Raw genomic sequence first — 27,680 nt, 5'->3', positions numbered from 1 at the left:
ATCAAACTCTGCAGGTGCCGAGACAAGAAAGATCATATGCAGAGTGGAAATATTTCTGCCCGGTGTCTGAGCAACGACACGGCGATGGCTGAGTTGTTGGCTTGCCAGCATGCAACTTGCGTATCGCTACCTACTTTATTAAACAGACGCGTTGTTTCGATTCGGCGCGTCAGTGGGGTGAGTTATTGCAAGAGTATTCTGGTTGCTGGAGCTACAAGAGGGTTGGGGTTGAGTACGGAGTACACTAAATATGTAATTAACTTGAATTTTACATCCATTGAGGTCATTAACTGTCCAGGAAGGCAACCTGTTGATCACATTCAGGGGGAAAAAAGCGAACACAACCCAATGACGTATGCGCAGCAAGCAGGTCATCTGGTGTGGAAAAAGCCCCGACTGTTTTGAACCTACCTAATCATAGCACGCAAGTCATGTGGCTCATCTACCCTCGTCGATCATGAGCTCTCCTTCATCTTGCCGCACAGCGAGCAGGTCCACCATTGGCTCTCCATTTCGGTGCTGCAGAATGAACACCGCCAGGTCGTCGGCCGTGGCGGAGCTGGGGTTGGCAGAGCTGGTTTCCTCCACGAGGGTCCAGGTTTCGGCTTGTTCTTTTTTGGGGGGCTCTCGGTAAGGTCTATTACCTCTCTCTCTCTGCATCCGCGAAGTTAGGTTCAAGTCAAGCAAGAGAGACAACGACTTCGTCGCTACTCTTACCTTAGGTCCCTCGGGCGCCAGTTTCCGCAGGCGCCACAAGTAGCCGCGTGGATCGGATTATGCAGTGTGCAGAGGTTACAAGCCCAGTAGCTTCGCAGCTCAGGAGACACCGGCCTAGGCGGCGTCGGGCGTTCGGCATTCCTGATGAAGTCAGCATCCCGGCCACGGAAGCGGTCCTCGAGGAAGCCGCCGCCGCCGTAGCTAAGCGGGTTCGGCCTGGCGGGCGGGGAATCATAGAGGTCATCATACTTGCGCTTCTTCTCTTCGTGGACAAGCTCCCACAGCGCCTGCGCCATGGCCGCTTCGTTCGCCGCGTCCTCTTCAGCCTTTGTGCGGAAGCCGTTCCTTAGCCACGTCTGCGAGATCGCTTGGAGCTCGCGGTCCGCACGGTTGTTATTAGCGCAGCCAAGCTCGCTCCCGGCCCGCCGCCGCTCGACGGACTCGAGGATGGCGCTGCGCAGGTCCTGACCAGGCCGCGGCGCGACGCCGCCAAGCATGCGGCCCCCGAACCCCAGGTCCGCTCGGCGGCTCGCAGCCTCGGCGCGGGCCAAACGGAGGGCCTCGTGGTACGGGATATCGCGACCGCCCAGGCGCTGGCCCCTGCCGAGAAAGCCTTCGCCGGTGTAGCCCTTCGCCATCAGGCCGTCGAGCTCCTCGTGCAACTGGTCCAAAAAAGCATGGAACCATTGGTCATGCCCACTGAAGACGATGTGCGTCAGCTCGTGCAGCATGGTGTTGACTAGCCTCTCAAAGGGACGGAACTGGTAGCGGTCGGAGGATTCTCGGAGGCGCACCAGTATCTGCTCGCCTTTGTTGATATTCAGGCCGAGCAGGCCGGGGTCGTCCTCTGGATACATCTCGGCGAGTGTGCCCACCGTCCAGTTGCGGGCTCTCATCAGAGGCTTGACGAGGGACGCGAGCCTCTTCAGAAGATGCAGGGCCTCCTGCTCACGGGGGAAATGGCTGAGGTGTGTGTAGGAATGTATGAGGGGGTTGAGTTCTCGTTCCCACGACATTGTTGCGTCGTTTGCGGGTGTTTGCTCTTCGTGCTGCTAGTATGCACTTGGTCAGGTGGTCTCTGCTGCTCCGTCGCTGGCGTCGGTTTGCTGAGAGCGTGGTGAGAAAGAGCGGTATGCGGGCAGCCGAAACCCGGTTTGAAATAGGAAACACGGCTCAAAAGAACAGGAGCGCTGTTTTAGAAACAACAGGGAAAGGCATTCCTGGAAACCCTTGGAAGGCGGAGAAGACACAGGTTTAAGCCGTCAGTCGACAGTCCAAAGAGGCAAGCTGTCGCCGCGACACGGGCGCCGCCTGCTTACGCGGCAGCACCAGAACTCGAAGAACCGGCCAGCTGCCCAGCGAAAGCTCGGGGCTGAGCCGGCCAATCCCGCATTGCTGACATATTGTGTAAGTTTAAAGCGCTGCTGGGTTGGACGGAGGACAGCTGCTAACTAGGCAGCTGTGCTGCGCAATGAACAGCCTTATTCAGTCGTGCATGCCGTGTAGTAGGTCGGTAGGTAACAGTAAGTCAACAGGTGTAATCGTGTCATCCGTATGTTTGTGGAGCGCAGCCATCAGGAAGCCTATTCCGTCATCCGTGCTCGCTGGCCATCAGCGGGTTCAGCTTGGCAGGCTTCAAGCCGGTAGTCTCCGATCCCAGCCCGATGACCCCGGAGCCGAAACCGCCATCGGGCGCGGACCGACTTTCACCGCATCAGTGCATGGTTCGTGGTTCGATGGATAAGATTGGCTGGTTTGGTCAACCTGGTTCAAGGGGTCCATGTGGGTGCGCAGGAACCAGAAAAAGGTCGGTCCTGCCAAGCCAGGAAATCGACCGAACCCATTGATTGGCCCACAGCTGAGCTTGGCCAGCAGAACCTGGTTGTTTCAAGTTGACGAGCTGCTGGCGCTGTGGCTGGCTCATGAACACAACAAGCGCCCTTTGAACAAAACGCTTCAACTGTTCGCCCCACAGATCCCGTCCCTTTCTTAAACAGCAAAAGCATGCCAAAGCAAATGTTCCCGTGGTGCTTGCTGCCGTGACAAACTCCCAGTCTTACGCACAAAAGGAGTCTCTATTTACAAGTAATTCGTACTGCAACCACGTCAGGCAATTAACTACGGAATACTGTGCTTGGTTAGGTAGTTCCTCAGAGTAGTGTAAATTCGCCTTTGTTGGGTTTTGCTTCCGTACCGCACGAACCTGGAATCAGGGGTCCGCCGGAGCACAAAGGGCGGGTGAAATTGCGATGGCCTTGCACAGCCTGCCACGCTCCACAAAGGCCGTTTCGAACGCTTGATGATCGTTGCAAGCCGCCCTGTTTCATCCCAGCCAGCTTGGCGCCTCTCCCGCCTCTCCCGCGCCCCGGCTGGTCCTCCCGAGCGCACGCGGTCGTGTCAGCTCGCAGAACGGCCTGTCCCATAATGTTATTTACCTATGCCAAGCTCACGTCTGAAGAAGGCTCGGCGGCACAACCCCGCCAGACCCAGATGGAATTCAGACGGCATGCGATGGCAGAACCCACCCGATCGGCAAGATGCAGGGCCCCCTGACTAGTGGCACGGAGCAGGCAGGATCCATTGTGGCCCCTGACTCGAACGCATCAATGAAATGCGAAAGTAATGAATGGCATGAAATCGGCTGGCGGCCTGCTGGCGGCCTCGGTGGCTTGTCCTCCTCTTTCAATATCAATTCCAATGCCATCGCTCCCATCTTCCTGCTGCAACATATTTCTCGTCTTTCACTGAGGTGCTGCTCTGCTCAGGGCGGTGTCCCTGCAGTCTCTCGTTCTTTAAGCCAGCCGTTCACCGATTTCACTCTTTTTTGCTGCCAGTTTCTCTCATTACGAACCTTGATTTTCTGCGGTGCAATTCCACCATGAAGTTCGCTCTTCTTGCCTTTGCTACTTCGCTCGTGGCCTCGACCTTGGTCGCTGGCGCGCCACGGGTCGTCCGAGTCCATCCCTCCGACATCAAGCCCCGGCGGACCGGGGGCACCAGGTTCAAGGTGTCGCAGATTCACAATGCCAACTTCAGACAGCACGGCAAGGGCCCCAGGGCTCTCGCCAAGGTCTACAACAAGTTCAACATCGAGCTGCCCTCGGACCTGGCAGACGTGCTCCAGACCATCCTCACGGAGCTGGGCCTCGGTGACTTTCTGACGGAGAAGATCCCCGGCAGCGGGTCTACGGGCGGTGGATCCGGCAACGCCGGGCCGCCGTTCGCGAACCAGACAGATGACCAAGGTGCACCCATGTGTTTCTGATGCCCGCCCGGTTGTCGTCTGCAGCTTCTAACACTCCGCCTAGGCGAGGTCTCTGCCACGCCGCAGCTCTTCGACGTGGAGTATCTGGAGCCCGTCCAGATCGGCACGCCGCCCCAGACGTTGATGCTCAACTTCGACACCGGCTCGTCCGACTTGTGGGTGTTCAGCAGCCAGACGCCGAGCAACCAGCAGAACGGCCAGAAGCTCTACGACATCGAGAGCAGCACGACCGCCCAGCGGCTCGACAACCACACGTGGTCCATCACGTACGGAGACGGCAGCAGCTCGGCCGGCAATGTGTTCCTCGACACCGTCAGCGTCGGCGGTATCACCGTCTCCAAGCAAGCGATCGAGTCCGCCACGACCGTCTCCGACTCCTTCACGCGGGACACCGCGTCCTCGGGTCTGCTCGGCCTGGCCTTCGACTCGATCAACCAGGTCCGCCCGACCAAGCAGAAAACCTTTATCTCCAACGCACTGGATTCCCTGGAGCTGCCGCTGTTTACTGCGAACCTCAAGAAGGGCAAGCGTAAGCGACCCTCCGTCTTCCTTCATCTTCGTCTGCTCTCATTGCTTTTCTTTGTTTTCTTCCTTTTCCTTGAACTGACAATCCCCGACAGCCGGCAACTACAACTTCGGCTTCATCGACCCCACCGAGTTCACGGGCGACCTTTCCTTCGTCGACGTCGACAGCAGCAACGGCTTCTGGCAGTTCGAAGCCTCGGGCTTCTCGCTCCCGGCCGCCAACAGCACGGGCGGCAGCAACTCGACCGCGGCGCCCGGCGTGGCCGTCTCCCTGCCGCACACGGCCATCGCCGACACGGGCACGACGCTCATGATCCTGCCGGCCGCCATCGCCGAGGCCTACTACGCGCGCGTGGCCGGCGCGCAGAACAACACGCAGAACGGCGGGTGGGTGTTCCCGTGCAACGCCGCGCTGCCGGCCCTGACCCTGCACATCGGCACCTACCGGGCCGTCGTGCCGGGCGAGCTGATCAAGTACGCGCCGGCCGACACCGACTCGTTCGAGACGGCCACGTCGTGCTTCGGCGGCATCCAGACCATGCAGGGCGTGCCCTTCGCCATCTACGGCGACATCTTCCTCAAGGCGCAGTTTACCGTCTTCGACTTCGACGGGCCGAAGCTGGGGTTTGCGCCGAAGCCGCTCTGAAGTTAATAAGAGTTAAATAGTGAGCGGCCCTAATATGACGGGGGGAAGAAGATGGATGGGTGGTTTCTTCGAGCTGTGTGTATTTTATCCAGGTAGTGATTGATTCTTTTGAGGGTCGCAGGCGCGGCCGTCAGCGTCATAGACGGTGACGATAGACTGGGGTGGGCTGTCTGAGGTAGTCTGATACCTCGGTTCTGTTCTGTCGCTTGGTAGGTCAGGTATCTTAAACACCGAGCCCGTTGGCATTTCACCATGTCATTCACTTACGTGTTGCTGCCATTTTCTTCGGAGCTCCGAGCTGCAAGAAACTGCTCCGGTCGGACACGGAGAGATGGAGAGACATAAGGCGGACACGGAGGAAATAACTCGGACACAGCGAGGAAGAACCAGCCCGGCTCCGACATCCGCCTTTTCCTTTTACCTCGTGTACTGGACAAACAACTACGTCATCGCCACTAAGCAACTCGCTCTTACTGGCGCACTTAACTCCGTTCTGACACTCGCTCTTACTTCCGGCATCCTTCGTCGCAACCGCAGCGCAAGTGGCCTGATTTAGAACCGTCAGCCCTAACTAGTTCCTTCCCAAAACCGTACTCTTATATCCAGCTTCAACCACCACGCTCGGTGGTTTGAATTGCTCTCTCCAATTGCGTCTCTTTTTGTCTCCCAGCGCAACACACAGCTCGAGCGGGCAGTTCAGTCCAACAAGCAATTCACCCACGCCGACCGTTCGGCATCCCCCACCTCAACTCCGGTTCTTCCTCTTCTGGGCAATAACCAACAACACCAACAACAAACCCACAACAAACAACACCTCCCTCTCATCACCCGCAACAATGAGTCTAAACAACCTCCTCACAACCGTCACCACCCACCTAACCCCTCTGACCCGACACCTGCCCACTCCAATGCGCCCAACCAGCCCAACAAGCCAACTCGTCGCCCTGGCCACCCCGCTGCCGGCCATCCTGCTCCTCGCGTACCTCCCGCGCTGGTACCGCGACTACCGCGCCTTCCTGGCCCTCGGCAAGGGCGGCATGCCGCACAACCTGCTGGGCTACCTGACGCAGGCGCTGGCGCGCCTGGTGGCGCGCAGCGACGTGCGGGCGGTGCCGCCGGCCGCCGCGCTGCCCTACCAGCGCGAGGAGGTGCGCCGCCGGTACGAGCCCTGCGGTGACACCAGTTTCTTGGCTGCGGCGGCGGGCGGTGGCGGTATGAAGGATGGGGAGGGCCCGTCGTCGTTGCCGGTGCGCCGCGGCGAGCGGCCCGAGGTGCCCAGCTTCGTGGCGCCGCAGCGGCAGGTGAGCATGCAGGCGACGGGGGCCATGGTGGAGCGCATGCGCGGGTTCCTGCAGGCGGTGCTGGAGCGGAACGCGGCCGTGCTGGAGGAGCGGCCGTCGCGGCTGGAGGGCGGCGACCCGGCCGTCTTCCTGCGTGAGGACGCGGACGTGGCGCCGTTCATGGGCGCCGCCCGCGGCGAGATCACGCACGTCCACGGCGAGGGCAGCTCGCATGTCACGCTGAGCCTGGTGGATGCCGAGGAGGCGATAAGGAAGGGCTGGTAAGTTTGGACTGTCTCCTGTCTGCTCTGTCGAGTAATCTTTTGTTTGCATTGTCGTTGCGACGCTGTGGTGGATGCGGCAGGCCGGCAAGGGGCAAGAACTGATATGCGATTGTGCAGGGCCGAGAGGCATCGCCTCAGCGGGGTGGGCAATTTGATGCCGTGGAGCTATGTTATGCTGTACGCGCCGCGGGATGATGACGAGTTCGAGGTCTGGAAGGGGCTGATCATCGCCGGGTGCCGGTTCGTGAGCGGAGGCAAGGAGATTGTTCGCCCTTAGGGCCCCTGAAAACGCCCTCCGACCAGCCCACCACCGGCGGCAAAGGTCGTCGGCAGGGTAGATTACCGCCGGTCTTGGACAGTTGCGCTGCAAACTTAGGTCAGCACGCTGCTTCCCTGGTTTTCGACATCCCGAGGCACTTAACAGCTACCACGCAACACGACGGCCGGGGACAAGGACATGTCACTACTATATGTCTCGCCACTCACAATCCGATGATCATTATTCATGTGTTTACTTTACCGGCAAGGAGAGAGGAGAGAAAAAAGAAATTGGTATCGAAATGCCACACAACGCTACCCAGCCGTTCACACAACGCCATATCCTAATACTTGTACGTGATAGTCTTGGTCCTGAGCCACTCCAGCAAGCCCTGGGCGGTATTGAACCTGCCGTAGCCCGAGGCCTTGGCGCCGCCGTGCGGCAGCGCGCTCTCATCGTGCACGGACATGCTGTTGATGTGCACGGCGCCCGTCTCGATCTCCCTGGCGAAGCGCAGGCCCCGGCGCAGGTCCTCGGTGAAGACGGCCGAGCTGAGGCCGTATTCGGTGTCGTTGGCGATCCGCAGCGCCTCCTCCTCCGTCTCGATTTCGAACAGCGACACGGTCGGGCCGAAGCTCTCCGTCTGGTAGATGTCCATGTCGGCCTTGACGCCGCTGACGACGACCGGCCGCATCCGCGTGGCGCTCGCCTCCTGCGCGTTGGCGTCGCCGTACAGCAGCGAGGCGCCCTTGCCGAGCGAGTCCTCGATCAGCTTCTTGTTCTTGGCGACGCCGAGGCTGTTGATCAGGACCGGCGCGTCGTGCTGGCTGCCAAAGATGTGGTCGATCGCGCCGACCAGCTTCTTCTCGAACTCGGCGCGGACGTTCTTGTGCACGAGGATGCGCTCGGTGGACATGCAGATCTGGCCCGAGTTGAGGAATGCGCCCAGCGCGCACTGCACCGCCGCGTTGTCCAGGTCGGCGTCCTCCCACACGATGGCGGGCGCCTTGCCCCCCAGCTCGAGGAGCACGGGCTTGAGCTGCTCGCCAGCCAGCTTGCCGATGACGCGGCCGACCCTGGTGCTGCCGGTGAAGTTGATCTTCCTGACGTTGGGATCCGCGATCAGCATCTGGGTGATTGCGGGCGCGTTCGCCGGCTCGTGGAAGAGCAGGTTCAGGACGCCGTCTGGCAGGCCGGCCTCGTGGAACGCGGAGCAAAGGCCCCACATGGTCCGCGGGCACAGTTCGGATCCCTTGAGGATGGCCGTATTTCCGGCCGCGATCGGGAAGAGAACGGAGCGGGCGCCGAGAATGTAGGGGGCATTCCTGTACTGAGTCAGCCGTGGATTCCGCTCGAGTGCGGCGCGGGATGTGTTCCGTACCAAGGGGCAATGGCCAGGACCACGCCAAAGGGCTCTCTGAGCACCATGCCACCGCTGTTGGGATCCGCGAGGGTAGGGATGCTGCCTTCCACTGCAGCCACCCTGCCCGCGACGTCAACGATGAACTCCCTCGCGGTATCGACATTGAAGTCGGCCCACTGGCGCGTGCAGCCTGTCTCGTCCATCATGTATTGGCTCAGCTCCTCTTTCCTCCTCCCCATGACCTCGGCCGTCTTCAGGAGGATGTCACGGCGCACCTGCGGCGGCGACTTCTTCCACGTCTTGAAGGCGTTCGCCGCAGCGTCACTGGCAGCACGGACGTCGGCCTCGGTCGCGCTGGCCGAAGCGTGGACGACCTTGCCGGAAGCCGGCGACACAACATCGAACTTCCTCTCCGAATGGACCTCCTTGCCGTTGATCCAGAAGGGGACCGGGGAGCCCGCAGGGGCAGCGGCGACGTGATCAGCCATGATGGAGATCTGGTGGCGGCAGGGAGGAGGAGACGTGATCGACTCAGAGGCAGACGATGATGGTACCGCAAGGCAGAAACCCGCGCTCACGACGAGAAGCCGGGCCAAGATATTATAACATCGTTCAGAGGCTTGCGTACTCCTCCGAAGGTGGGGTAAGAAGCCGGGGAGGTTCGGGAGGTAGGGGAGATTAGAGCCCTGAACGGCAAGCGATCATACCTGTGTGGGCCGAGGGCAATGCCGTGTTGTGTTCACCACGCGCTGGGTTCGAGGGACGAAGCCGCACACGATGGGTTAACCATCCTGTTCCATGACAGAGAACCCGCACGAATAACAAGCGGCATGCCCCCTCCTCCGCCCAACGGCGTCGAACAACCAGACGCCCAACGGCGTCGAACAACCAGAAACGCAGAATCTTTGCAAGCAGACGCGGTTAACCAGTGGTCGAGGGGCAGATCCACGTCGATGGCTCGCTGCAACAACCCTTGACCAAGCCGGTGCGGGGTCGTGAGAGGGTGGGGATTTGGAGAAGCGGAGGGTGGACTCGGCATCTGCAGTGATGGTCGGGAGTGGCTCCCCGGGTAGGATTGTGTCGTGTAGTTCCTGCTGGTGCGAGAGCCAAAATGGGGTTATAGCTAAAGAGGTCCCGCCAAGACTAATTTCGGAGACTGCCGCTTACAAGTATTTACAATCGCCACGGGGTAAGCGGGGCCACGACAGGGCCACGACGGGCCGCGACGACTTCGAGCAACATCAACAACGAACAATCGTAAAGACTCGTTGCAACAACTTCACGAAACCTCAACCAAATCGAAAAAAAAGAAAACGAAGTTAACCCTCACCCTAACCTTGACCCTTACCCTAACTATAACCCTTACTCTAACCAGCGGGGGGCTGGCGCCGCCCCCCGCACCCCCAGCGAACTAACCTGTGGCTAACCCGTGGCGATAGTGCAAACCCCTTGGCGATAGCGAAAACGCCTTGGCGATCGGGGTTGCGTAAAAACGTTGTAAAAACATTGCCGACAATTGGCCGAAATTAGTCTTGGCGGGACCTCTTTAGCCATCAGCCCAAAATGGTGCTTGGCGATCACAATCCTATTTTTAGTGGATACATAGAAGACGTTCGACTCGTGCTGCCAAGGAATCAAGGGAATGAAGCTCCAGGGACAACACCTTGGACGATCCCGAGTTCATCCGATACCCTGGGCTGGAACGGAGGCAACTGGTTCGTTCGTGGCGAGGTTGAAAGCTCATCCCAGATATCAGAGCCAACTTGCTGAAGGCGGGGATTTGGTGGCGAAGCTTCGACCTGGGACCAGACGGGCGGTTGTGCACCGATCGAACAGCTTTTTTGTTCTGATTGTTGCGGTACCACAAAAGAACAGATTATGCTGTCCTGAAGGCGGCACTCTGGTGCGGCGACGGGTCTGTCACGACTCGCGCTTCGACAGAGGGGCGAAGGCATCGCGAGGATTGACGAAGGGCTGAGGAAGCCGTGTCAAGGAGACCTCCTTGTAATCAACTGCGCATATTCTCCCGGATGAGCCCACGCACTTCGTCGCCCTCTCTCCCTTACGCTTACCTTGCTTGTCCCCTGGTAGCCCGACGTCGGTCTCGCTCTTCATCCTGGGTGCCTGCGTGTACGAGACCGCTGCTGGTCGGTGCACAGGCGCGCGGAGAGGTCCCCTTATGAGGGTTTTGTCGGGCTGAGTTGCTGCCATTTCGCGGCTGTCTGCTCGTTCCAGGAAACGGGGAGCGGCCGGGGTGTTGTCCGGTCTTCGGTAAGGTAGGTCGGTTTGGAAGCGCACCATTTTAGGGGGCCCGCTGAAGGAGCTGCAGCTGGTTGGCCACTACGCTAGTGGCAACTGCCGGCAAACCGCCGCCTGGACGGGCTTCCCTTACCGGCACACAAACCTGCCCGGGACTTTCAAAACCCTGCTGGGACTCACCACATCGTTGACGTGTTCCGAGCTTTATCACACGCAATCTACCAAAGCGCGATGACCTCACGGCCTTTATTTTGACGTTCCGACCGTCAAGAGACGCAGCGCTGGAGGAAAAAATAAGGGGGAGGAAAAAGGAAAAAAAGAATGAGAATGTTGGCACCGGCCCCAGCAGGCCGTCTTTCTCCCGTCTGTGCTCGGTTGAAGACGAATAACTGACTGCTGGCAGACAGCTCTAGCTGCTGGGTATGGACACAAACGGCCCTCGCGTGATCCTCGCCCTGCTAGGAACGGCACTCGCCCAGCCCCATGTTACTATGCATGTATGGAATAATGTCGTGTATTCCGTACACGTGCAAGACGAGTAACGGAACCCGGCCGTCCAGTCAGGAGTGCATTCCAAGGAACCTGAAGAAGCCTGGGTTGGGTGCGGCCGGTGGGGGCCAACGCAACGGCACGCAACGCACCAGGAGGTTTGCCATGACGACATCCTACATACCCATACACAGTGCTGTGTATGTAGTGGAGGGGCAGAGACTGGTGGCCGCGATGGACCAACAGGACTCCGGATCTCCAGTCGCCAAAGCTCGAGCATCCAACCCATTCTCAGGGAGTCGCCCAGCAACGAGGCTATCCAAGCCGGTGCTGACATCGAAGGCGTGATTGGCTTTATCATGGATATTACCGAGCTCAAGGCCCGTGAACAGGGTCTCCAAGCGCAGGCCGAGGAAAAGCGGCAGCTCGACGCCAACGAAGCTGCTGGGGCAGAGCTTGGAGGGGAGCAGCGAGAGCTGGCAGAACATATCCACCGATGTGCCAACGAGCTCCTGACCGTCATCAACGACACTCTGGACTTCTCCCAGGTGGAATCGGGGCGCCCCGACATCGAAGAAGTGCGGTTTTCTCTCCCGGTTACCGTTCAGGAAGTGAGCAAGATCCTCGGTTTCGTCGCTGAGCGCAAGGGCCTCGCTTTTCATACCGCCATCGCAGCCGACATCGAGAGTGACTTTGCGGTCATGGGCGATCCGGGCCGGGTGCGGCAGGTCATGACCAATCTGCTTGCGAACAGCACCAAATTCACAAATCAGGGCTCCGTGACGCTCTCGGTCACAAAAGAGAATGAGGCTGTGGATGCCGCTGAGATCAAATTTGCCATCCAGGACACCGGGATAGGGGTCGATGAAGAGGTTCAAAAGCGTCTCTTCCAGCCGTCTCACCAGGGCGACGCGTCTACGGAGAGGAGACTTGACGGCAGAGGGCTTGGGCTCAGCGTCTCCAAGACGCTTCTAGAGCTGATGAAGGGGCGAATAGAGTTGAGGTCGAGGGCTGGCCAGGGTACTACAGTCACGTTTTGGATCTCGTTCAAGAAGGCACGGCCGCGTCCGACGACAGGCCCATCGTCGCCTGCCGGGCTATACCACCCAGAACCGATCTTGGTCTGCTACAATTCCGAAGTGGCGCCCACTTCCGACACAGCTCCGGTGAAGCCCGCCGACGCCGTGGATCACAGCAGCCGATCGGCGTGGGGGAGCTCATCAAGCAGCCTCCTGACTGTCGCCGACCCAGAGGAGCAACTTCCCCGTTCTGAGCGCGCCAACATCCACGTCCTAGTCGTCGACGACAACCCCGTCAACCGAAAGTACGCCGTCAGAGTGATCGAAAAGCTCGGCTTCCAGGTCGCCGCAGTGTGTAACGGCAAGGAGGCGCTGGACTACATCGCTGCCGCTAAGGAGGGGACGCTAAGAAAGCCTGATATTATTCTCATGGACGTCCGTATGTTAGACCTACGCTTCCATTTTTGCGCTCTACACCGTTGGCTGGCTCTCCGTAACTCCCGCGACAGCCTCTCTGCTCCCGAGCTGCTCCCGGTGCGCCAGCTAGGGAAGAACCAGCTGACTCTGCTGGACAGACATGCCCATAATCGACGGCTACGAATGCACGCAGTACCTCCGCCACAACCTTGACTATAAAACCTACGTCAGCCAGGTCCCCGTCGTCGCCCTGACGGCTTCTGCCACCCAAGATGACAGGGAGAAGTGCGAGCGCGCAGGGATGGACGATTACCTACCCAGGCCGGTCACGGTCAGGTCCCTGGAGCGTATGCTGGTCCGCTGGAGCATCCAGGGCCGGCCTCCCCCGGCGAACGACGAGCCGCCATCGTTCCCGAGCCGAGCTCAGAGTGCCTCCGTCGTCCTCAAGCCGCATCTGTAAATACTTTGCTATTCCTTCCATAATGATGAATCTTCAACAATCTTTGAAATGTTCCTTGGCGTTGAGCAGAAAACCTTTGAACTTCCGACGCTACCGTTTTCATATTCTTTACATGCAAGATAGTCTGGGATTTGTCAAGTGGACTTCTGTGCTGAATAGCCTCCACAAGCAAACATGCCCTTAACTGGCCGACGTTCGAAAATGCAATCTTGGCTTCGTTGGGAGGGGTACAAGCCCATGAGGAGTTCTTGATTAAACCTGGCTCAACCAGAGTCACCACCGGGCTAGCTCAAGCGCACCGATCTGTTTCGGGAACGGTCACTCCGCTTGTGATGCCTGCATCAGCTTGCTTGCCTTTCCAAACACATCCAAACAGCCAGCAACGCCAACTTCGTGAGATGCGCTGTATCCCAAAGCCTAGATAACCTCCTCACTTCCTCCATCCAACCTCCCCGTTTTCCAATCTCCAACGCCGTCCGCAAGTTCAATCTTTCCAACTTTTTCGTCCATCCAGTCCTCACTACCTAGGTAGCATAGTGGTATGTTAAATGATGGTCTCTCTCATTGACCTGCTTTGCTTCATGCTGTTCCCTGCTCCTGTTTCTCTGCCTTCAGCCCCTTGCTTCGTCTCTCCTGTTCATTACCAGACGGACGGGCAAACCGAGATTATCAACCAGTATCTCGATCAGCGGCTACGCCCATTCGTCAATCACTTCCAAGATAACTGGTCGGAGCTGTTACCCGCTATGGACTACGCCCAGGCCATCCTGCCCTACGCGTCCACCGGCCTCGCCCCCTTCGAGGTCGAGACGGGTACGCTACCCCGTATGCCATGCGACTGGCAAGAGCGCACTCGAGAGTTGAGCAGCGCCAAGGACAAACTCGACCGCACTGAAGCCGAAGAAATGCTCTCAAGGATCAATTCGGTCATCCAGTTCGCCCAGGAGAGCATGAAGAAGGCACAGGAGGCCTAGAAGCGACAAGCAGACAAGCACAGGCGCCCGGAAGAATTCGAGGTCGGCCAGGAAGTCATGGTTACCAAGGGCAAGTGGCAAACAAACCGCCCTAGCGGCAAACTCGACTATCCCGTCGCCGGCCCATTCCCGATCGTCGCGAAGAAAGGACATTCCTACAAGCTGAAGCTTCCCGATACCTGGAAGCTTCATCCGGTTTTCACCCCAGATCGGCTCCGCAAGGCGCCGAATAACCCGCTCCCGGGCCAGGAGCTCCAGCCAGAGCCTCCGATCGAAGTGGACGGCGAACTGGAATGGCAGGTCGAAAAGATCCTAGCCTCTCGACTGTACGAAGGAGAACTTCAATACCGCGCACAGTGGATCGGATGGGGCGAAGACCCGAATTGGTACCCCGCAGGGAACATCAAGAACGCGCCGCACCGCCTCCGACAATTCCACGAAGAATTCCCTGAAGCGGCCGGCCCGCCGCGTCGACTGCCCCAGTGGCTGAAGGCCTACGAGGAAGATTACTTCGACGACGACCACGCGGAGGACAACCTCCCGGTGCCCGAAGGCCGACACGATCCGACCCGGTCGAGGAGACAGCGCGCTGCGTTCCTATCCATTCTTCTTCCGCTGTATATAAGCGAGCAGACTCCGTCTTACTCTTGTTGTCACAAGATCCTCCCACGTTTTCAATGTCTCTGATTCTGTCTTGCTACCTGATGAAAAAAGCATGCCTGCTTATGTCCTCTTCTGGTCCACAGCCCTCTGTATGGGGCCACGGTTAGATCCAGCCTTCATACTTGCAAAGAGACCAGGCGTTGTTCGAGGCGGAGCAGCACGCCCACATCCCCCCTGCGCCAGTTCCACGAGGAGGCCGGCAAGCACTTCCATCTCGTGCCTCTCCCGCTCTGGCGTCAGCGTGGTCAAGCTGGCCAACCTGGAGGGCAGGGCGTCAACATGAACAGCGCGCCCAGTACCAGGGGTATCTTCTTGCACAGGGTTGCCATCGTGAGGCTTCGGCATAGCTGCTCTGCTCGGCCAGTCTTGGCCTCGACCGGATTGTGCACTCTGTAGCCGATGGCGGCCTGGGTTGAGTTTTTGCATGCCTGAACGACGACACCGGACACATGCCGCCGTCCGAGCGGCCGGCCACGACGTACTTCGCCATGTCCGACTCGCCTGTGCTCACCTACATCGTCCAGAAGTGCCTGGACGAAAAGGAGAAGGGGAAGGCGGGTGCTCGTGGCGGTCAACTCGCCGTGGATACAACAGTAAGTCGGGCCGGCGTTACACCTATGGGCGCAATCCGGGAGCGCACCGCGGCTGACTCTCTCTAGGATGGTTGCTGCCACGCTGAGAAAGGCCAGCTTCGCCGTGCTCTCGATCCGCCCCGGCATGGGCCCCCAAGAGAGGGAGCACAGGATGCACGCATGGAACTCAATTCGTCAGCGATAAACGGTGTAGTGTGGCGGTCAGGCGGTCATATATCGTATGTAAGATAGCTTCTGTCAACCTATGGATCTCCACTCTACGCGGTTGCGGCTCTGAGTATGTGAGCTTGGACAACTGCGACGTTGACGTGGCTGAGTCGTTACGCATCGCTGATTGCTTCCCTGGGAGTGCAGAGATGAAGAATCGAGCAAGTGAGAAAAATGCATGTGGTATCATTACGTTTCCTAGCATCTGCTCATCGAGAAGCTCGAGGGTAACGCCAGACGCATTGCCTGTCCGAGGGACCAGGAACCAGCTAAGTGAACCGAATTAAGTCCATGAGCGATGTCGACGTGAATGTGAACCTCCCGCCCTGGTAGTGGTGCCACTGAAAGAAAGACCACGAAGATGGAACGAAGATGGAAACAGCCGTCCAAGAAACCTCCGCCTGGAAATGCTCAGGGGGTATCTAGTATACAAGTATCAAATACAACGGGCAGTTGAAAGAAATGGAATAGAAATAGATACCCGAATAAAACAAAGAGATCAAAGAAGAAAGAAAGGAAAAAAAAAAAAAAAAGGCCCTTGCCGCCATGGAGAAAGCCAGGAAAAGCCGCCGTTATGAAGATGATGCAGGAAGTTTCGAAATCGTAGCACATGCCTGGACGTGAACGACGCCGGTATCCGTATTCTCTGCGTCCCACCGCCGCATGTCTCGCGAACCGGGCGAGATCCGACGATCGAATGCCGCGCTCACAGCTGGTTTTATCCGTACCATCTTGCACTTCTAAACGGAACCCCGCAGGACAGCCGTTTGTTTCTCATATCCTCACGCGCTGGCCCTTGCCGAGCGTGAGCTGACTCAAGCTCAACGTCCGCGCGGCCTTCTTCCGCTTCGGATCATCTTCGTCCCCGCGGCCGCCGCCATCGTCATCTTCATAGTCGTCATCGTCGTCGTCGGGCCGCAGCTCCTCGCCAAAGGCCCCGTACCTCACCACCGGCACCCGGTCCTCCCTGGGCGTCTGGAAGTCGTCCTCCGTGACCTCGCCAGCCTCCGGCTCCGGCTCCGTCTTCACTGGCGGGGCGTCCCCTTTCCTAGCCCGCGCACCACGAGCGCTTCCACCATCGTCCTCGTCGTCCTCCTCCGTCTCAAAGACGGAGAGTTGCTGTTCCCGACGCACTGGCCGCGGCGACGCCTTGGGCGGCTGCAACAGCGACGACGGCGGCGACGAGGCCAGCCGCTCCTGCGAGCGCGACTCGGACGGGCCGCGGACCATGGCGAACATGGTGGTCGACAGGGTGTTGACGCGCTCCGACAACTTCTTGACCTGCGCCTCGAGCGCCTGGCGCGCCGCGCGCTCGTTGTCGAGGTCGGTCCTGAGCTGGGCGATCAGGTCGGACTGCGGCGGAGCGTCGTCGGGACGGCGGTGTCCGGCTAGCGCGGGCAGGCTCGCAACCCCGCGGACCGTGGAGGTGGAGGTAGGGCGGTTCAAGGGACGAGGTGGATTTGTCGCGTCTGTGGTCGGAGACCAAGTCTTGTTGTCGGATGAAGGTGGTGGTGGGCGGAGGGATCCCTGATAGGCCGGGACATCACCCGAGGTGAGCTGGGAATGCGTGTCAGTATCCAACGAGCGACGAGAGCTGCTGGGCTGCGCCGCATCCTTCGCGTCGACGGATCCCTTGAAGCCCGGGACTGCGTGGCACAGCTGGTCGACCACGCGCTCCAGCTGCAGAGTACGGGACTCGAGGCTGCCGAGGCGCATATCCATGCTTGCCGCGTGAGTGATCTTCATACCCACCATCTCCTTTGACAGAAGGCCGAAGTTGAAGGGCTGCGGAGGAGTCTTGGGCGGCTTCTCGACCGCCGGACTCTCGGGAGCGCTGACATCCGCCATGCCAGGATCGTCCACATCATCCTGCGCGTTTGATGACAGCGGCGACATGAAACCCGGGTCGTACGACTCCCGCCAGTAGCGTATTTCGTCGCTGCGCCGGCGGCCACCCCGCTGGATGCCAGCGAAGTCTTGCAGGCCAGAGAGGCTCCGGGACCGCCGCCGCAGGCCGCCGGCGCTGTCGCTCGTAATGGCGCGGCCGATCTCATTCGGGTCCTCGGGTTCGTCGCGCCCCGCAGCCCTGCTGGCGCGGCCTTGAGCACTGGCCGGTCGCGGTGATAAGCCAGCGCCGAATTCGCGGTTATACAGATGAGGGCGCAGCAGTGTGTGGCCGCCGGTGGTAGCAGCGCGTCGCCGGCTTCCGGCCGGTGTGCCAGACCGGGGCCCGGCGACCTCGGCATGCAGCGAGTTCCGCGCGCTCTCAATGGCCATGATATCATCCGGACCGATCGAGTGCGACCGCAGGGGTCGGTCGTATTCGCTGAGGGGGAGAGAGGCCGAGCGCTTGGGCGATCTCTGGCTCGGCCGGTTGAGCGCGGTCGGATCCTAACGTTCGAGCGAGACGAGAGTCAGCGCAAAAAAATGGATTTATGCAGAGACCGGAAGCCAACCATAGAACAATCTGGACTCACGCTTCGATGCTGTGCCGAAGCCAGGGGCCCGGAATCCCGTTCTGGTCCCACACTGACAGACTGGCTCCCACTGCCATTCTTCTTCCTGCCGCGACCGAACAGCCTCCCTAGTGCAGACCGCAGCGTTGATTTTTTCCTCAGAGGCGCATCCTTGCTCTGGGCGGTCTGCTTGCTAGGGGCGTCGCTCACGACGGAATACCGGGCAGTGTTGAGCGCCGGGTTCGTTGCCCTCCTCGCGGGTAGCGTTACCCTTGATGGTGAGGCACCTGGGGGGGAGCTCTTGCGCGGAGGGGTTCGAGATGGCGGCGAACGGGATGTCGTACGTCCAACAAGAGTACCGGAGCCTGTTGGGGGCGCCGGCGGGGGAGTAGACGGCGCTTCCGGCCGGTTGTCCCGGGCAAGGTCCGTGCGGCTGCCTCCCGAGCCCCTGACGGAGCCGGCAGCCGAGGCCGGCGTGTCGGTCGGTGCAGGAACCTGGACGCTCCTTGGCTCTTGCTCACGCTCGGTGGCGCTGCCGAGGCTGCTCTCGTGATCCGCGGGTGGCTGGTCCGGCTTCTCGTCAGCGTCATGCAGAGGCGGCCCGGGCTGCTCGGGCTGTTCTTCGGGCGACGACCCAGGACGATCCGTTAGTGGCACGGGGGTCGAAATTCCGGCACCCGGCGTCCGCATGGGAAATTCGTCATCGGCCGTCACGGACGCCTTGGCCGACCCCGGGTTTCGGATCGGAAACTCATTGTCGTCCGGAGTCATCGGGATTGGGATCGGAGCCGAGATGGTGCCCCGGATCGACTTGTGCCGGGTCTTGGCGCGGGCGGCAGTGGAGCCAGACTTTCCGAAGATACTCGGCATGTCGGCGAGCACAGGGTGAAATTGCGGTGCAAATCAGATGGCGGCAACGTTACGGAGAAAAGGGGGGAAGCACGGGAGAGGATGGGCGGTGGCGGTTGATAACAAGAACTGTCGTCCACCCCGAGCCATCTGCGCACCGAAAACGGTCGAACACTGGGTGGCTGAGTCTGGGCCTCGTCTTGAGGTGCGCCTTTTGTGGATGATCCCGGCAGGTGACAATGGCCTCGTCGTCGTTCCACTGTTAAGGGCTCTTCCGCATGGCCAGCGATGCGGCGTCTTTGTTCGTGCCTGGAGTGAATCGGTTACTGGCCAGAGCAACAGGCTCTGTGTCGGAGCCGGTCCACCAGTTGGAGTAAGGATGTAGGCTGCTGTGAGAGGGAACGAGTGGATCAGGTCGGTCGATGGACGGCGGAAGGGACAGATGGGCTCAGCAGAAGCACGGCACACCCTGGCCTGCCGCATCAGGTACAATCATGCTGGGCTCCTGCTGGACTCCCTGGGATTCCTTGGGACGCCTTGGGATGCCTGCGGCGGGGTTGCTCGACGCGAACCCGCGAGACGCAGGCCAGCAGCGCCGGGAGGGTAACTAACGTAAACAGCACACACACACAACAGCACAGAGTCAAGTGGTGCGGAGCAATGAGCACCAATGGCGGATATTAATGCCCGCGGTGCTGCGCCGGCGAGGACGAGGGCGCCGAGCTTGCGATGCAGGTGCAAGGGTGGCAGGCCCCGATGCAACAGTGACGGAGGGGCATGTAGGGGTGCGCTTGGGGCCGCAGGGTGGGGAAGGGGCGCGAAGTCATTCCTGGTCTTCCTCCCCAGAAGCATTCCGGGATGCGTGTCTGAGAAGCGTCCGTGCTTGCTCCAAGGAGGGAGACCGGCCAGGGGGTTCCGGTTCCGTGTCGGGGCCTCGAAGTGAAGTCGGCGGCGCTGTGGTGGCATCGTGATGGCCTCTCGTGAATTGTGCTTCTTTTTTATCGCTCCAAGCCCGCGCGCTGCTGCTCTTTGAAGCGCCCTTCGTCCTTTATCCTTCGAAAGGGAAACATGGAGCCGTCTCTCCGGCGCGTGCCTGCAGCGGCAGCTTGGCGTGGTTGCATTGCTTCTAGCTGGTGCTGTCTCGGCCAACGATCAGCTCGCAGCAGCTCGAGTGCCAGTCATGGCTCGGGCTTGCCGACTGGTTGGCGTTGCGAACTGCGGAAGGGGCTCAGGACAGCGGATGGCGGCAGCGGATATGGCAAGGCTTGCCGAGGATTTTAGTTGCCACAAACACCGAGACGAGGCTTCTATGCTTCTGCTGGCGGGGATAGATTGAGAGATGCGCGCTCGCCTCTGGCTTGCAGAGCGCATTGGTGAACTAGACTCGGCCTGCGCCGCTCTTCATGCCCTCATCAGCCCATCAACCCATTTGCTCACAGACGCGCGGAGACCCCTATGCAGGGTGCGCCCGAGGTGCGTGGACAAAGAGACACCGAGGGCGGTGCCAAGCGCAGGGCCTGGAATTTAACTCGCGCACCGAGTTGCTCGCTAGCGCATCGAGTTGCTCGCGTGGCCTTTCTGGTGCGGTTTGTGTTCGAGAGCCCTGATGCTGGTCGCCGCTAACGTTAGTGTAACTCTTCCAGCCGGAAGCCACATGCCTCACTGTGTCGTAGATGTAATTCGTACTTCGTACTGTGTATATTCCGTGCGCTGTATCACGCTCCTGCATGCGGTTAACTTTGCTAGTGCTGGCGACGTAATTATTGTGCGTCTGTCGCTGCCACAATGTCCGAATGGAGTCGTGGAAACGACCTTGCCAAAAGAGAAACGAGGCAGCACACAGCATTCATAGATTGACTTGACTGTGGTCACTCCCACAGTAGCACCTTCCGTCGACTGTTAGAGCACCAAGCAAGCAGGGCATTGACGAAAGGCGCATCCGAGCACTCCTTCTAGAAGGCAGGGACTCCGATGTACTGTACGGAATACATTACGGAATACACTAGGTAGTGTACACAGCCATGACCTTCTGCTGTGGAATCGAAGCTTTCGGCCGCCTTTTCCGTACCCGCTCGTCGTCGAAACCAATGTGGGACAGGAACGACCGTGAGTGGATCTTCGCTTCTCCCACGCCATCCTTCCGCCATGGGCCTGAGAGGGTTTGATCCACACCGCGGGACCCGGACAATTTGAAGACACCATTCGGCCATCTTATCGTCGGGGGTCTCGACTTATGATCTGCTTTGGTCCGGTCCTTTGGCGCAACATTGGACCTGTTCTATTCCGTACACTAGTGTCCGGAGGTACTGTGTATCCGGAAAAGTGTACGGAATACACTCTCGGGTATCCGTGCCTCTCCCTCGCCATTGCGCCCCGCTCGTATGTAAGGTACTGTTATCCCCGCTGCTTCCGAATGGGCCGTTGCAGAATGAAATCGCCTCTCAGGGACGTAGATAACGTTTAGTGAAGCTACCCTCGCTAACCCAGGTTATTCGCCACCTGGATGACACCGATTGCGCGCCGACTGCTACTCCTTCCAAGTCGAGACGCCCAGAAGCCCGCCCGCAGACGCATGCTCACAACAGCCAAAAAGGCCTTGCCAACCAGCGTCGGAGAAGACACAACCAGCCGAAGCTTCATGCATGCTGCGTGGACACTGGCGCGCAAGAGCACGATCCAGCGATCCAGCCAATACAATGCTGGAGCCGAGGGTTCAAAAGAGTTTGTTTATTCCGGATTGTGTACGTGTACACTATGTACATGATGCAGCCGCGCATATTCGGCGGGCAACAGACCGCTGCCGTAAATGACCAGCAACTTGTGACGGCGGCCATCAGCGAAACTCGAGCATTGCTGTATAGTCATTTCGTGCTCGGCAGACCCGCGACAGAACATCGGCATACGCTGCGATAGTTGTGGATTTGAGATAGCTCAAACGCCCGTGCCGTTGGAAAAGGAAAACTTGAGATGCGCGGCCTGTGGGGCAGAGAAAGGGGCGCTCGTGGAATCCGTCAACTCCACACACGAGAAGAAAGTTAACTAACTAACCCCTGCTCTTGAGCAAAAGCAACAGAGCGAGGGTCTCCACAGACAGGGCACTCTGAAACAACAAGGGCCAGGGGCCGGGGAGCCGTCCGAACTCCACTCGTTGCGACGTTCAACGGTCAAGACACGACAAGTTGAGAAGCGACGAAGCAAAAACGATCGGCCACCGTGGTAAGAGCCAGTAGGATCTCGCAAAAGCATCTCGTGTTGAAGTGTAAGTAGTGTACATGGACACTACGCGCGAGATATTCATCGGCCTGTTTCCACAAGATAACCAATGTCGCTTCACACTTTCTCAGTTACCTTTGCGGGGGATGCCACGGGTGCCACCGCATCCTCTAACTGAAAAAGCAACTAGCCTGCCGAGAGGATTTCCCGGTTCGGATATCTCGCCACCAAATTTCAGAACACTGCGGAACGGTTTTGCACCAGTGGATGGTTGGCGGCAAGCGCAACAGTACATAGCGCATTTTTGGCCGTCTTCCATCGGCGTTCCAGATCGATCCCACTAATTCGGGCCGGATCCAAATGCATGAGCATGGCGGTCTGGGCTGAAGCTGCCGTGATTCCGGTGCTCCGCTCCGTTCATGCCTCCTGAGAGAGTGAACTCAGGTCCGGATACCGGAGGTCGGCATTCTCCTCGAGAAAATTCATCCAGTCCTTCAAGAACTTGCTCCCTCTGCCCAGGAGGAAAATCGACACGAGTCAGTCCAGCTCATCGCAAGGGGTCGAGACCACTCACTTTTTCACCGTCTCGGAGTCTCCGATGACCGTTAACGATCGCTTGGGTCTTGTCATGGCCACTGTATCCTTGCATTAACACGCTCCTCCCAAGCCGCCCATGGACGTTGAATGGCTCGCACTCCTAGATGTCACTTACCATTCAGCCGCCGCTTCTCGCCTAGGAAGCCGACTTCGCCGTCCGCATTGCTCCGGACCAGGCTGACAATGACCGCCTCCTTCTCCCGGCCCTGGAAGCCGTCCACACTGCCGAGCTCAATGCCCGGGAACATCTCCTTTAACGGCGCTAGGATCGCGAGCTTAATTCATCCCAACTCTGTCAGTCCCTGCATCATGCATGCAACACTCCGCTTCGAAGGCGGGTAGTAATGCCCATTGTACCGGGCAATGCCGACACGGCATGAACTTCTGCAGCGCGCGGAGGGGCGGGAGAAGGGGGAGCGTCTTCATGCCTGCGGTGATCGTCTGGAGCCAAGCGGCACGGAAGTAACAAGGACGTACCTGCGCATTGTAAGGGGTCACCACCGCGATGTCCTCCGGCTTGACGCCGGCATCGACCAGGCGCCTCACGTGCTGCCTCACCAGCGCCGCCTCCATCTCGTTGCTCTTGCTGTCGCCGTAGAGGCTGCTCTTGGTCAGCTTCTTGCCGCCGCCGGCAGCATCCTGCTGCTCGTCTTCGTTCTTCTCGGGGAAGTCGCCGCCTTGTGTGTCGATGAAGACGAGCGGCTCGGTCGTGTCGTCGGTGTCCGCCACCTCGTATGGCAGGTCCCGCAGCAGCCGGGCCTTGACGGCGTCGGCGGCGATCAGCTTGCCCTCGTACAGCTCGTCGGACGGGAAGCGCATGATCTTCTCGTGCATGCGGTACTGCGTCGTGAGCATCCTCTTGATGGACGGGCCGTGTAGCTTCAGCAGGCGGTCGAACAGCGTCGTCTCCAGCGTAGCCCCTTTTATCGTAGGTTCGTCTGCTGCAGCAGCAGCGTCCTTTCCCTTTGTACTGCTCGGCTTGGTCATCTTCGAGTTGAGCGACTTGATCGTCGGCGGCAGCTGCAGGTGGTCGCCTGCGCAGATCGCCTTCTTCGCGGCGAGCAACGCCACCCAGCATTGCGCCTCGAGCGCCTGGCTGGCCTCGTCGATGATGACCACGTCGAACTGCTCGTCGCGCAGCTGGAAGCCCCCAGACCCATGCAGCGTTGCCAGCACCACCTTGCTGCCGGCGACCAGGTCGCTCACGCACCGCCGCTCCCGCTCGCGGTACTCCTTGCGCAGCTCCTTCAGGTCGGCGTAGATGGCCCTCCGCTCCTTGGCGTTGCGCGTCTTGCGGATCGACGCCTGCTTGGCATCCATCTCGGCGCGGACGTCCTTGACGATAGCGCCGGCTTCGGAGGTGCGGGTGAGCACGTCGAGGGAGTGGTTGAGCACGGAGGGCAGCAGGCGGGCCGGGTGGCCGAGGCGGATCAGCGGCACCTTGTGCGGCGCGAGGCGCTCGACGATGTTGTCGACCGAGATGTTGGATGGGCCGCAGACGAGGATGCGCTGGTTGCGCTTGAGGAGCTGCAGGATGAGTTCGATGAGCGTGTGCGTCTTGCCTGTCTGTCCCAGTGTCAGCGACCCCAAGACTCCTCATCGACCATCAATCAGTACGGACGCACGCCTGGCGGGCCATGTATAAGCGCAATCTCCCTCGACGCCAGCGCAAACCGGATGGCATCCTTCTGGCTGTCATTCAGCGTCGGGTCCACCCACTCGATCTCCCCAACCTCAGGGTCACGGGAGAGATCCGCCGGAACCGGTGAGGGCGAGGACAGCCCAAAGAGTACCCTGATGAACGGGCTGTACTCGGCCTCCCCCATTTTCGCCAGCCTCTCCATCGTGGCGTTCATCCTGCTCCCCTCCCCCTTATCAGCTTCTCCCGCCCAGCCGAAGTGGCCGTAAACAATCCGTTCACTTACCTCCGGAAGGTAACATCATCCGCCACCTTCACGATCCAAACCCTCTTCTCCCCGCTCAGCAGCGCGCCAACCCCACCGCTTCCATCCCCTTCTCTATCCTCCGCTTTCTCATCTACCGCAACAGCCACCACCGCGTTGCCCACCCTCGTAACAACCCCCTTAACCCCCCTCCTCTCCAGCTCCCTGACCTCCCTCTTCCTGGCCTGCCCCGAAGGCTGTTCGGAGAGCAGCACGATATCGCCCGTGCGGATGCCATGCTCTGGCAACTCATTTTCCTTCCCTTGTTCCCTACCACCAGCGCCACCACCGCCCTTCCCGCCCCCGGCGACACCAAGCGCGGGATCGCGCGCCAGCTCGAGGACGGTGCGCCCGCCGAGGCCCGTGCGCTGCGCGGCCACGACGAGGTTCGTCAGGGCGACGCCGGCGCGCTGCAGCGCGGCGGGCGAGTGCAGGGCCACGAGCGCGGCCGACTCGGCCACCTCGGCGGCGAGCTCGGCGGCCAGCAGGGCGAGTTGGGTCTGGGCGAATTCGGGGACGTTGAGGGCCATGGTCTTTCTTTTCTTTTCTTTTCTTTCGTTTGTTTATTTTATTCTATATCTTCTCTTGGGTGCTTTTCTTTGACTTCCTGGCTGATGGTGATTTTGAATTTGGATTGGTTGTAGTTCTGAAGCCTGAGTGGGTGGTGATGGTGGGGCCTTGTTTGGTTTGGGAGGTGGAAGCTGTGAGGTCGAGTTTGGACTATGAAGTGGGACGAACGAACGAAACTGAGCGAGGGTTATAAGTGAGGATTTGATGACCGAAGAAGACACCAGAGTCCCCAAAATTTGGAACCGGGTGATTGATTCACAATTATCTCCCCTAAGTTGTACGGATCATTCGTGTTTCCTTCACTCTTTTTATACATGATTCATCTCAGCCCAACACGCCCGGTATGCATATGTCCTCCGTACAGGTACCTATCTATACAGCCAAGGCAAACTCGGCATATCTGGCAGTTCCAACCTCCCATAAGTTGACTTGACAACACAGCGCTCATATCGGATCACCCTTGCACAGCAAGTATGACGATCAATGACGCCAGCGTCACCGTAAACGCTATCAACGACACGATCATGATAGTCCCCCGGCTGGCGGGGAACTTGCCCCGAATGACCCAGTGCTGCCCCTGGAGGTACCTGTTGTAGCCCAGAAGCAGTATTAAGATGCTGACGGCCAGGAAGGTTGTCCCGAGGGGCTTGCCGAGGTGCCGCAGGTTATCCGCCTGTTTGGAGTCCTGCGCGAGCGACGTGTTAAGCCGGAACAGCTGCGTGACGGCAATACCAATCGAGGCAAATGCTAGTGATGTTCGGAGCCATGCGAGGAACGTTCGTTCTGCGGCGAGGCAGTCAGTTAGCCAGCTCCCGCCGTTTGCACCGCCAGCGGCCAACAAACCCACCTAGAGCTAGGTGGTCGCGCGCGACGCTGCCCTTGTTCTCCAGCTCGATGCTTTGGAAGTAACGTAACGTGCGCTTCCACCGCGGCACATCCTGCTGTCTCCGCTGCCGGCCCCTCGACTCGCTCTCCCCGCCGAGCCCCTGCGTCCGCGTGGGCGTCTGCCCCAGCTGCTGGCCCGACGATCTGCTGCTCTGGGTTGGCCGTCGGCGCGCCACAGGGCTTATCTCGGCTGTGCTCTGATAATTCAGACTCCGCTGCCGCTCCGGCTGTGTGGTCACGACGCCATGTCCGTTGATGTCGACCTCCGGCGGCGGGGAGGCTGGAGCGGCAGGGTCGCTGGCTCTCCGACGAGAATTGCCGAGCAAAGGCTGTAGTCGAGGGCTGACATTGGCTGAGGTAGCATCGAGCGACTCGGCTCGTTCGCGGGCGCCCTTGGAAGGTATATGTATGTCAGCCTCTCGTTCCATGTCATACCACGTGTTGCGTGGGGGCAGCAAGGCGCGCCGATCAAACAACAGCAGGGGTGCGAATTGTGCACGAACAGTTGCCGCAAAGAGGCTGTTCCTCGAGGGACCAAGTATCGCGTCGGCAATTCCAGCCATACCAGCTACCGTGTACAGCACACTGGGCGCGGCCAGATACTTGCTTCACCGAGCGCGGAGTGGCCTCTTCCCAAACTCGACCCGTGCCGAATCTGGAAGCCAAGCAGGAGTGGAGAAGCGAAGCTTCGACCCAGGCAACGGTCTCAACACACGGGGACTGATGTAACCCATTAGACAAGAAACTAACCTCGAGAATGTCCCGAATGCGGTCTCTGGACGACCTTCGCCCTGAGAGCCGCAGCGGTTGTTGTTCGGGGGACGCGGGCGAGGTCACACTTTTGGACATGGTTCGGTCCGCTTGAGAATTCCGGGGCGGATCACGTTAGTTAACTCAGGTAGGTAGTTATAGTCTGCTCTACTACCTCGGGGGCTTGCAGCGACGGCGATGGTTGTGACACTGTAGGTTATCGACGAGATCGGTGGCTCGTCAGCGCACCGAGGGATTGCGAGTCTGCTGAAAAAGGCTGCGAGAATGCATCTCAAGTGCTGGGTCGATCTGGGCTATGATAAAGCTACCGAGATCGGTCTGGCTTGGACAGACCCAGCGAGCTAGGTACACAAGAGGCTTGCTCTTGCCCGTTCTTGCCTGCCCTGGCGACCTGGAAAGCTGACCTTCTGCACGTCATAAAGCGACCCCGTGCTGCGAGAACGGCGGATGGGCCGCTCAATCGAGCGAATCGATAAGCGTCTTGGAAGGCGGTGGGGCCACTTTGACGAAATGCGATTGGCCAATGGCTCACCTGACACCTGATGCGCTTGTGCTGCGGGGCTGCTCTTGACAGCCGGGGCCAATTCGCAGAGGCGGGCAGAGGAGTCAACTTTCGCGATACAGAGCAAGTCCCGTGAACTTGGGGAGGCTGTCATGGAAGAGGACGGCATCTTCCGGTGATTTATGCCAGTCAATCTCTTTAACTGTTTGCAGCACAATCGGTTTTTTAACTGCTTGTAGTGCAAATACCGATGCTTTCCCCCACTCCTCTCCCATCCCGCTGTTCAGCGGGGACATACCACGGACGAGCCCCACATGCTCCGGCCCCGAACATGAGGGGCAGCCACTGCGACCGAAGTCATCGCTGAAGGAGCACAGGCCCCGAGTTGAACGCCGAGGACGTTGGGTCTCACAACGGGATGCTCTTCCCTGGTTGCTTGCGTGCCTTGCAGCTGCCTGCGGTGAACTGCCGGAG

At 59.5% G+C, this 27,680-nt stretch overlaps 9 protein-coding genes across 9 annotated transcripts; 3 read left to right on the top strand and 6 right to left on the bottom strand.

The window, feature by feature from the left end:
• Window positions 1-430: 430 nt before the first annotated feature.
• THITE_2113901 (uncharacterized protein) lies at window positions 431-1,960 on the bottom strand. Its single transcript, XM_003652367.1, has 3 exons — window positions 967-1,960; window positions 718-858; window positions 431-654 (listed from the first exon to the last, which is right to left on the bottom strand). Exons 1-3 carry the CDS (start codon window positions 1,731-1,733, stop codon window positions 456-458), a joined length of 1,107 nt encoding a protein of 368 aa, XP_003652415.1. The 5' UTR covers window positions 1,734-1,960; the 3' UTR covers window positions 431-455.
• Window positions 1,961-3,288: 1,328 nt separating this feature from the next.
• THITE_2113898 (uncharacterized protein) lies at window positions 3,289-5,319 on the top strand. The gene is made up of 3 exons (XM_003652366.1): window positions 3,289-3,962; window positions 4,026-4,511; window positions 4,603-5,319. Exons 1-3 carry the CDS (start codon window positions 3,596-3,598, stop codon window positions 5,151-5,153), a joined length of 1,404 nt encoding a protein of 467 aa, XP_003652414.1. The 5' UTR covers window positions 3,289-3,595; the 3' UTR covers window positions 5,154-5,319.
• A 371-nt stretch (window positions 5,320-5,690) lies between these two features.
• Window positions 5,691-8,877, bottom strand: THITE_2065964 (uncharacterized protein). Its single transcript, XM_003652365.1, has 3 exons — window positions 8,358-8,877; window positions 6,835-8,301; window positions 5,691-6,714 (listed from the first exon to the last, which is right to left on the bottom strand). The coding sequence occupies exons 1-2, from the start codon at window positions 8,825-8,827 to the stop codon at window positions 7,320-7,322; spliced, it is 1,452 nt and encodes a 483-aa protein (XP_003652413.1). The 5' UTR covers window positions 8,828-8,877; the 3' UTR covers window positions 5,691-6,714; window positions 6,835-7,319.
• Window positions 8,878-8,970: 93 nt separating this feature from the next.
• Window positions 8,971-9,478, top strand: THITE_2113889 (uncharacterized protein). The gene has a single exon (XM_003652364.1). The coding sequence runs from the start codon at window positions 9,065-9,067 to the stop codon at window positions 9,314-9,316; it is 252 nt and encodes an 83-aa protein (XP_003652412.1). The 5' UTR covers window positions 8,971-9,064; the 3' UTR covers window positions 9,317-9,478.
• Window positions 9,479-9,915: 437 nt separating this feature from the next.
• Window positions 9,916-10,576, bottom strand: THITE_2170205 (uncharacterized protein). Its single transcript, XM_003652363.1, has 2 exons — window positions 10,412-10,576; window positions 9,916-10,351 (listed from the first exon to the last, which is right to left on the bottom strand). The coding sequence occupies exons 1-2, from the start codon at window positions 10,548-10,550 to the stop codon at window positions 10,260-10,262; spliced, it is 231 nt and encodes a 76-aa protein (XP_003652411.1). The 5' UTR covers window positions 10,551-10,576; the 3' UTR covers window positions 9,916-10,259.
• Window positions 10,577-10,793: 217 nt separating this feature from the next.
• Window positions 10,794-13,315, top strand: THITE_2113885 (uncharacterized protein). Its single transcript, XM_003652362.1, has 4 exons — window positions 10,794-10,927; window positions 11,002-11,095; window positions 11,159-12,545; window positions 12,682-13,315. The coding sequence occupies exons 3-4, from the start codon at window positions 11,447-11,449 to the stop codon at window positions 12,981-12,983; spliced, it is 1,401 nt and encodes a 466-aa protein (XP_003652410.1). The 5' UTR covers window positions 10,794-10,927; window positions 11,002-11,095; window positions 11,159-11,446; the 3' UTR covers window positions 12,984-13,315.
• Window positions 13,316-16,194: 2,879 nt separating this feature from the next.
• THITE_2049112 (uncharacterized protein) lies at window positions 16,195-18,746 on the bottom strand (the record flags this gene model as incomplete). Its single annotated transcript, XM_003652361.1, has 3 exons — window positions 16,195-17,811; window positions 17,898-18,176; window positions 18,372-18,746. The coding sequence occupies 3 exons, from the start codon at window positions 18,744-18,746 to the stop codon at window positions 16,195-16,197; spliced, it is 2,271 nt and encodes a 756-aa protein (XP_003652409.1).
• Window positions 18,747-22,355: 3,609 nt separating this feature from the next.
• Window positions 22,356-25,008, bottom strand: THITE_2047968 (uncharacterized protein; the record flags this gene model as incomplete). The annotated part of the gene is made up of 6 exons (XM_003652360.1): window positions 22,356-22,449; window positions 22,513-22,573; window positions 22,651-22,810; window positions 23,013-24,101; window positions 24,161-24,395; window positions 24,461-25,008. 6 exons carry the CDS (start codon window positions 25,006-25,008, stop codon window positions 22,356-22,358), a joined length of 2,187 nt encoding a protein of 728 aa, XP_003652408.1.
• A 304-nt stretch (window positions 25,009-25,312) lies between these two features.
• Window positions 25,313-26,433, bottom strand: THITE_2113878 (uncharacterized protein). The gene is made up of 2 exons (XM_003652359.1): window positions 25,896-26,433; window positions 25,313-25,831 (listed from the first exon to the last, which is right to left on the bottom strand). Exons 1-2 carry the CDS (start codon window positions 26,359-26,361, stop codon window positions 25,503-25,505), a joined length of 795 nt encoding a protein of 264 aa, XP_003652407.1. The 5' UTR covers window positions 26,362-26,433; the 3' UTR covers window positions 25,313-25,502.
• Between the last annotated feature and the right edge of the window lie 1,247 nt (window positions 26,434-27,680).

This window comes from Thermothielavioides terrestris, chromosome 2 (genome assembly GCF_000226115.1).
Source record: "Thermothielavioides terrestris NRRL 8126 chromosome 2, complete sequence".
Taxonomy (NCBI): domain Eukaryota; kingdom Fungi; phylum Ascomycota; class Sordariomycetes; order Sordariales; family Chaetomiaceae; genus Thermothielavioides; species Thermothielavioides terrestris.
The sequence above is the reverse complement of the archived record's forward strand: the minus strand, read 5'-3'. Positions and strand labels throughout refer to the sequence as shown.

Coding starts and splice junctions, on each gene's coding strand:
- THITE_2113901 (XM_003652367.1), bottom strand. CDS start 1,733: ATGTCGTGGGAACGAGAACTCAACCCCCTCATACATTCCTACACACAC. Junction 859..966: donor CACGAAGAGAAGAAGCGCAA/GTATGATGACCT, acceptor TGACTTCATCAG/GAATGCCGAACGCCCGACGC. Junction 655..717: donor TGGCGCCCGAGGGACCTAAG/GTAAGAGTAGCG, acceptor TCGCGGATGCAG/AGAGAGAGAGGTAATAGACC.
- THITE_2113898 (XM_003652366.1), top strand. CDS start 3,596: ATGAAGTTCGCTCTTCTTGCCTTTGCTACTTCGCTCGTGGCCTCGACC. Junction 3,963..4,025: donor GAACCAGACAGATGACCAAG/GTGCACCCATGT, acceptor CACTCCGCCTAG/GCGAGGTCTCTGCCACGCCG. Junction 4,512..4,602: donor GAACCTCAAGAAGGGCAAGC/GTAAGCGACCCT, acceptor AATCCCCGACAG/CCGGCAACTACAACTTCGGC.
- THITE_2065964 (XM_003652365.1), bottom strand. CDS start 8,827: ATGGCTGATCACGTCGCCGCTGCCCCTGCGGGCTCCCCGGTCCCCTTC. Junction 8,302..8,357: donor GTCCTGGCCATTGCCCCTTG/GTACGGAACACA, acceptor GACTCAGTACAG/GAATGCCCCCTACATTCTCG.
- THITE_2113889 (XM_003652364.1), top strand. CDS start 9,065: ATGCCGTGTTGTGTTCACCACGCGCTGGGTTCGAGGGACGAAGCCGCA.
- THITE_2170205 (XM_003652363.1), bottom strand. CDS start 10,550: ATGGCAGCAACTCAGCCCGACAAAACCCTCATAAGGGGACCTCTCCGC. Junction 10,352..10,411: donor GCTACCAGGGGACAAGCAAG/GTAAGCGTAAGG, acceptor GAATATGCGCAG/TTGATTACAAGGAGGTCTCC.
- THITE_2113885 (XM_003652362.1), top strand. CDS start 11,447: ATGGATATTACCGAGCTCAAGGCCCGTGAACAGGGTCTCCAAGCGCAG. Junction 12,546..12,681: donor TATTATTCTCATGGACGTCC/GTATGTTAGACC, acceptor TCTGCTGGACAG/ACATGCCCATAATCGACGGC.
- THITE_2113878 (XM_003652359.1), bottom strand. CDS start 26,361: ATGGAACGAGAGGCTGACATACATATACCTTCCAAGGGCGCCCGCGAA. Junction 25,832..25,895: donor GCGCGACCACCTAGCTCTAG/GTGGGTTTGTTG, acceptor GCCTCGCCGCAG/AACGAACGTTCCTCGCATGG.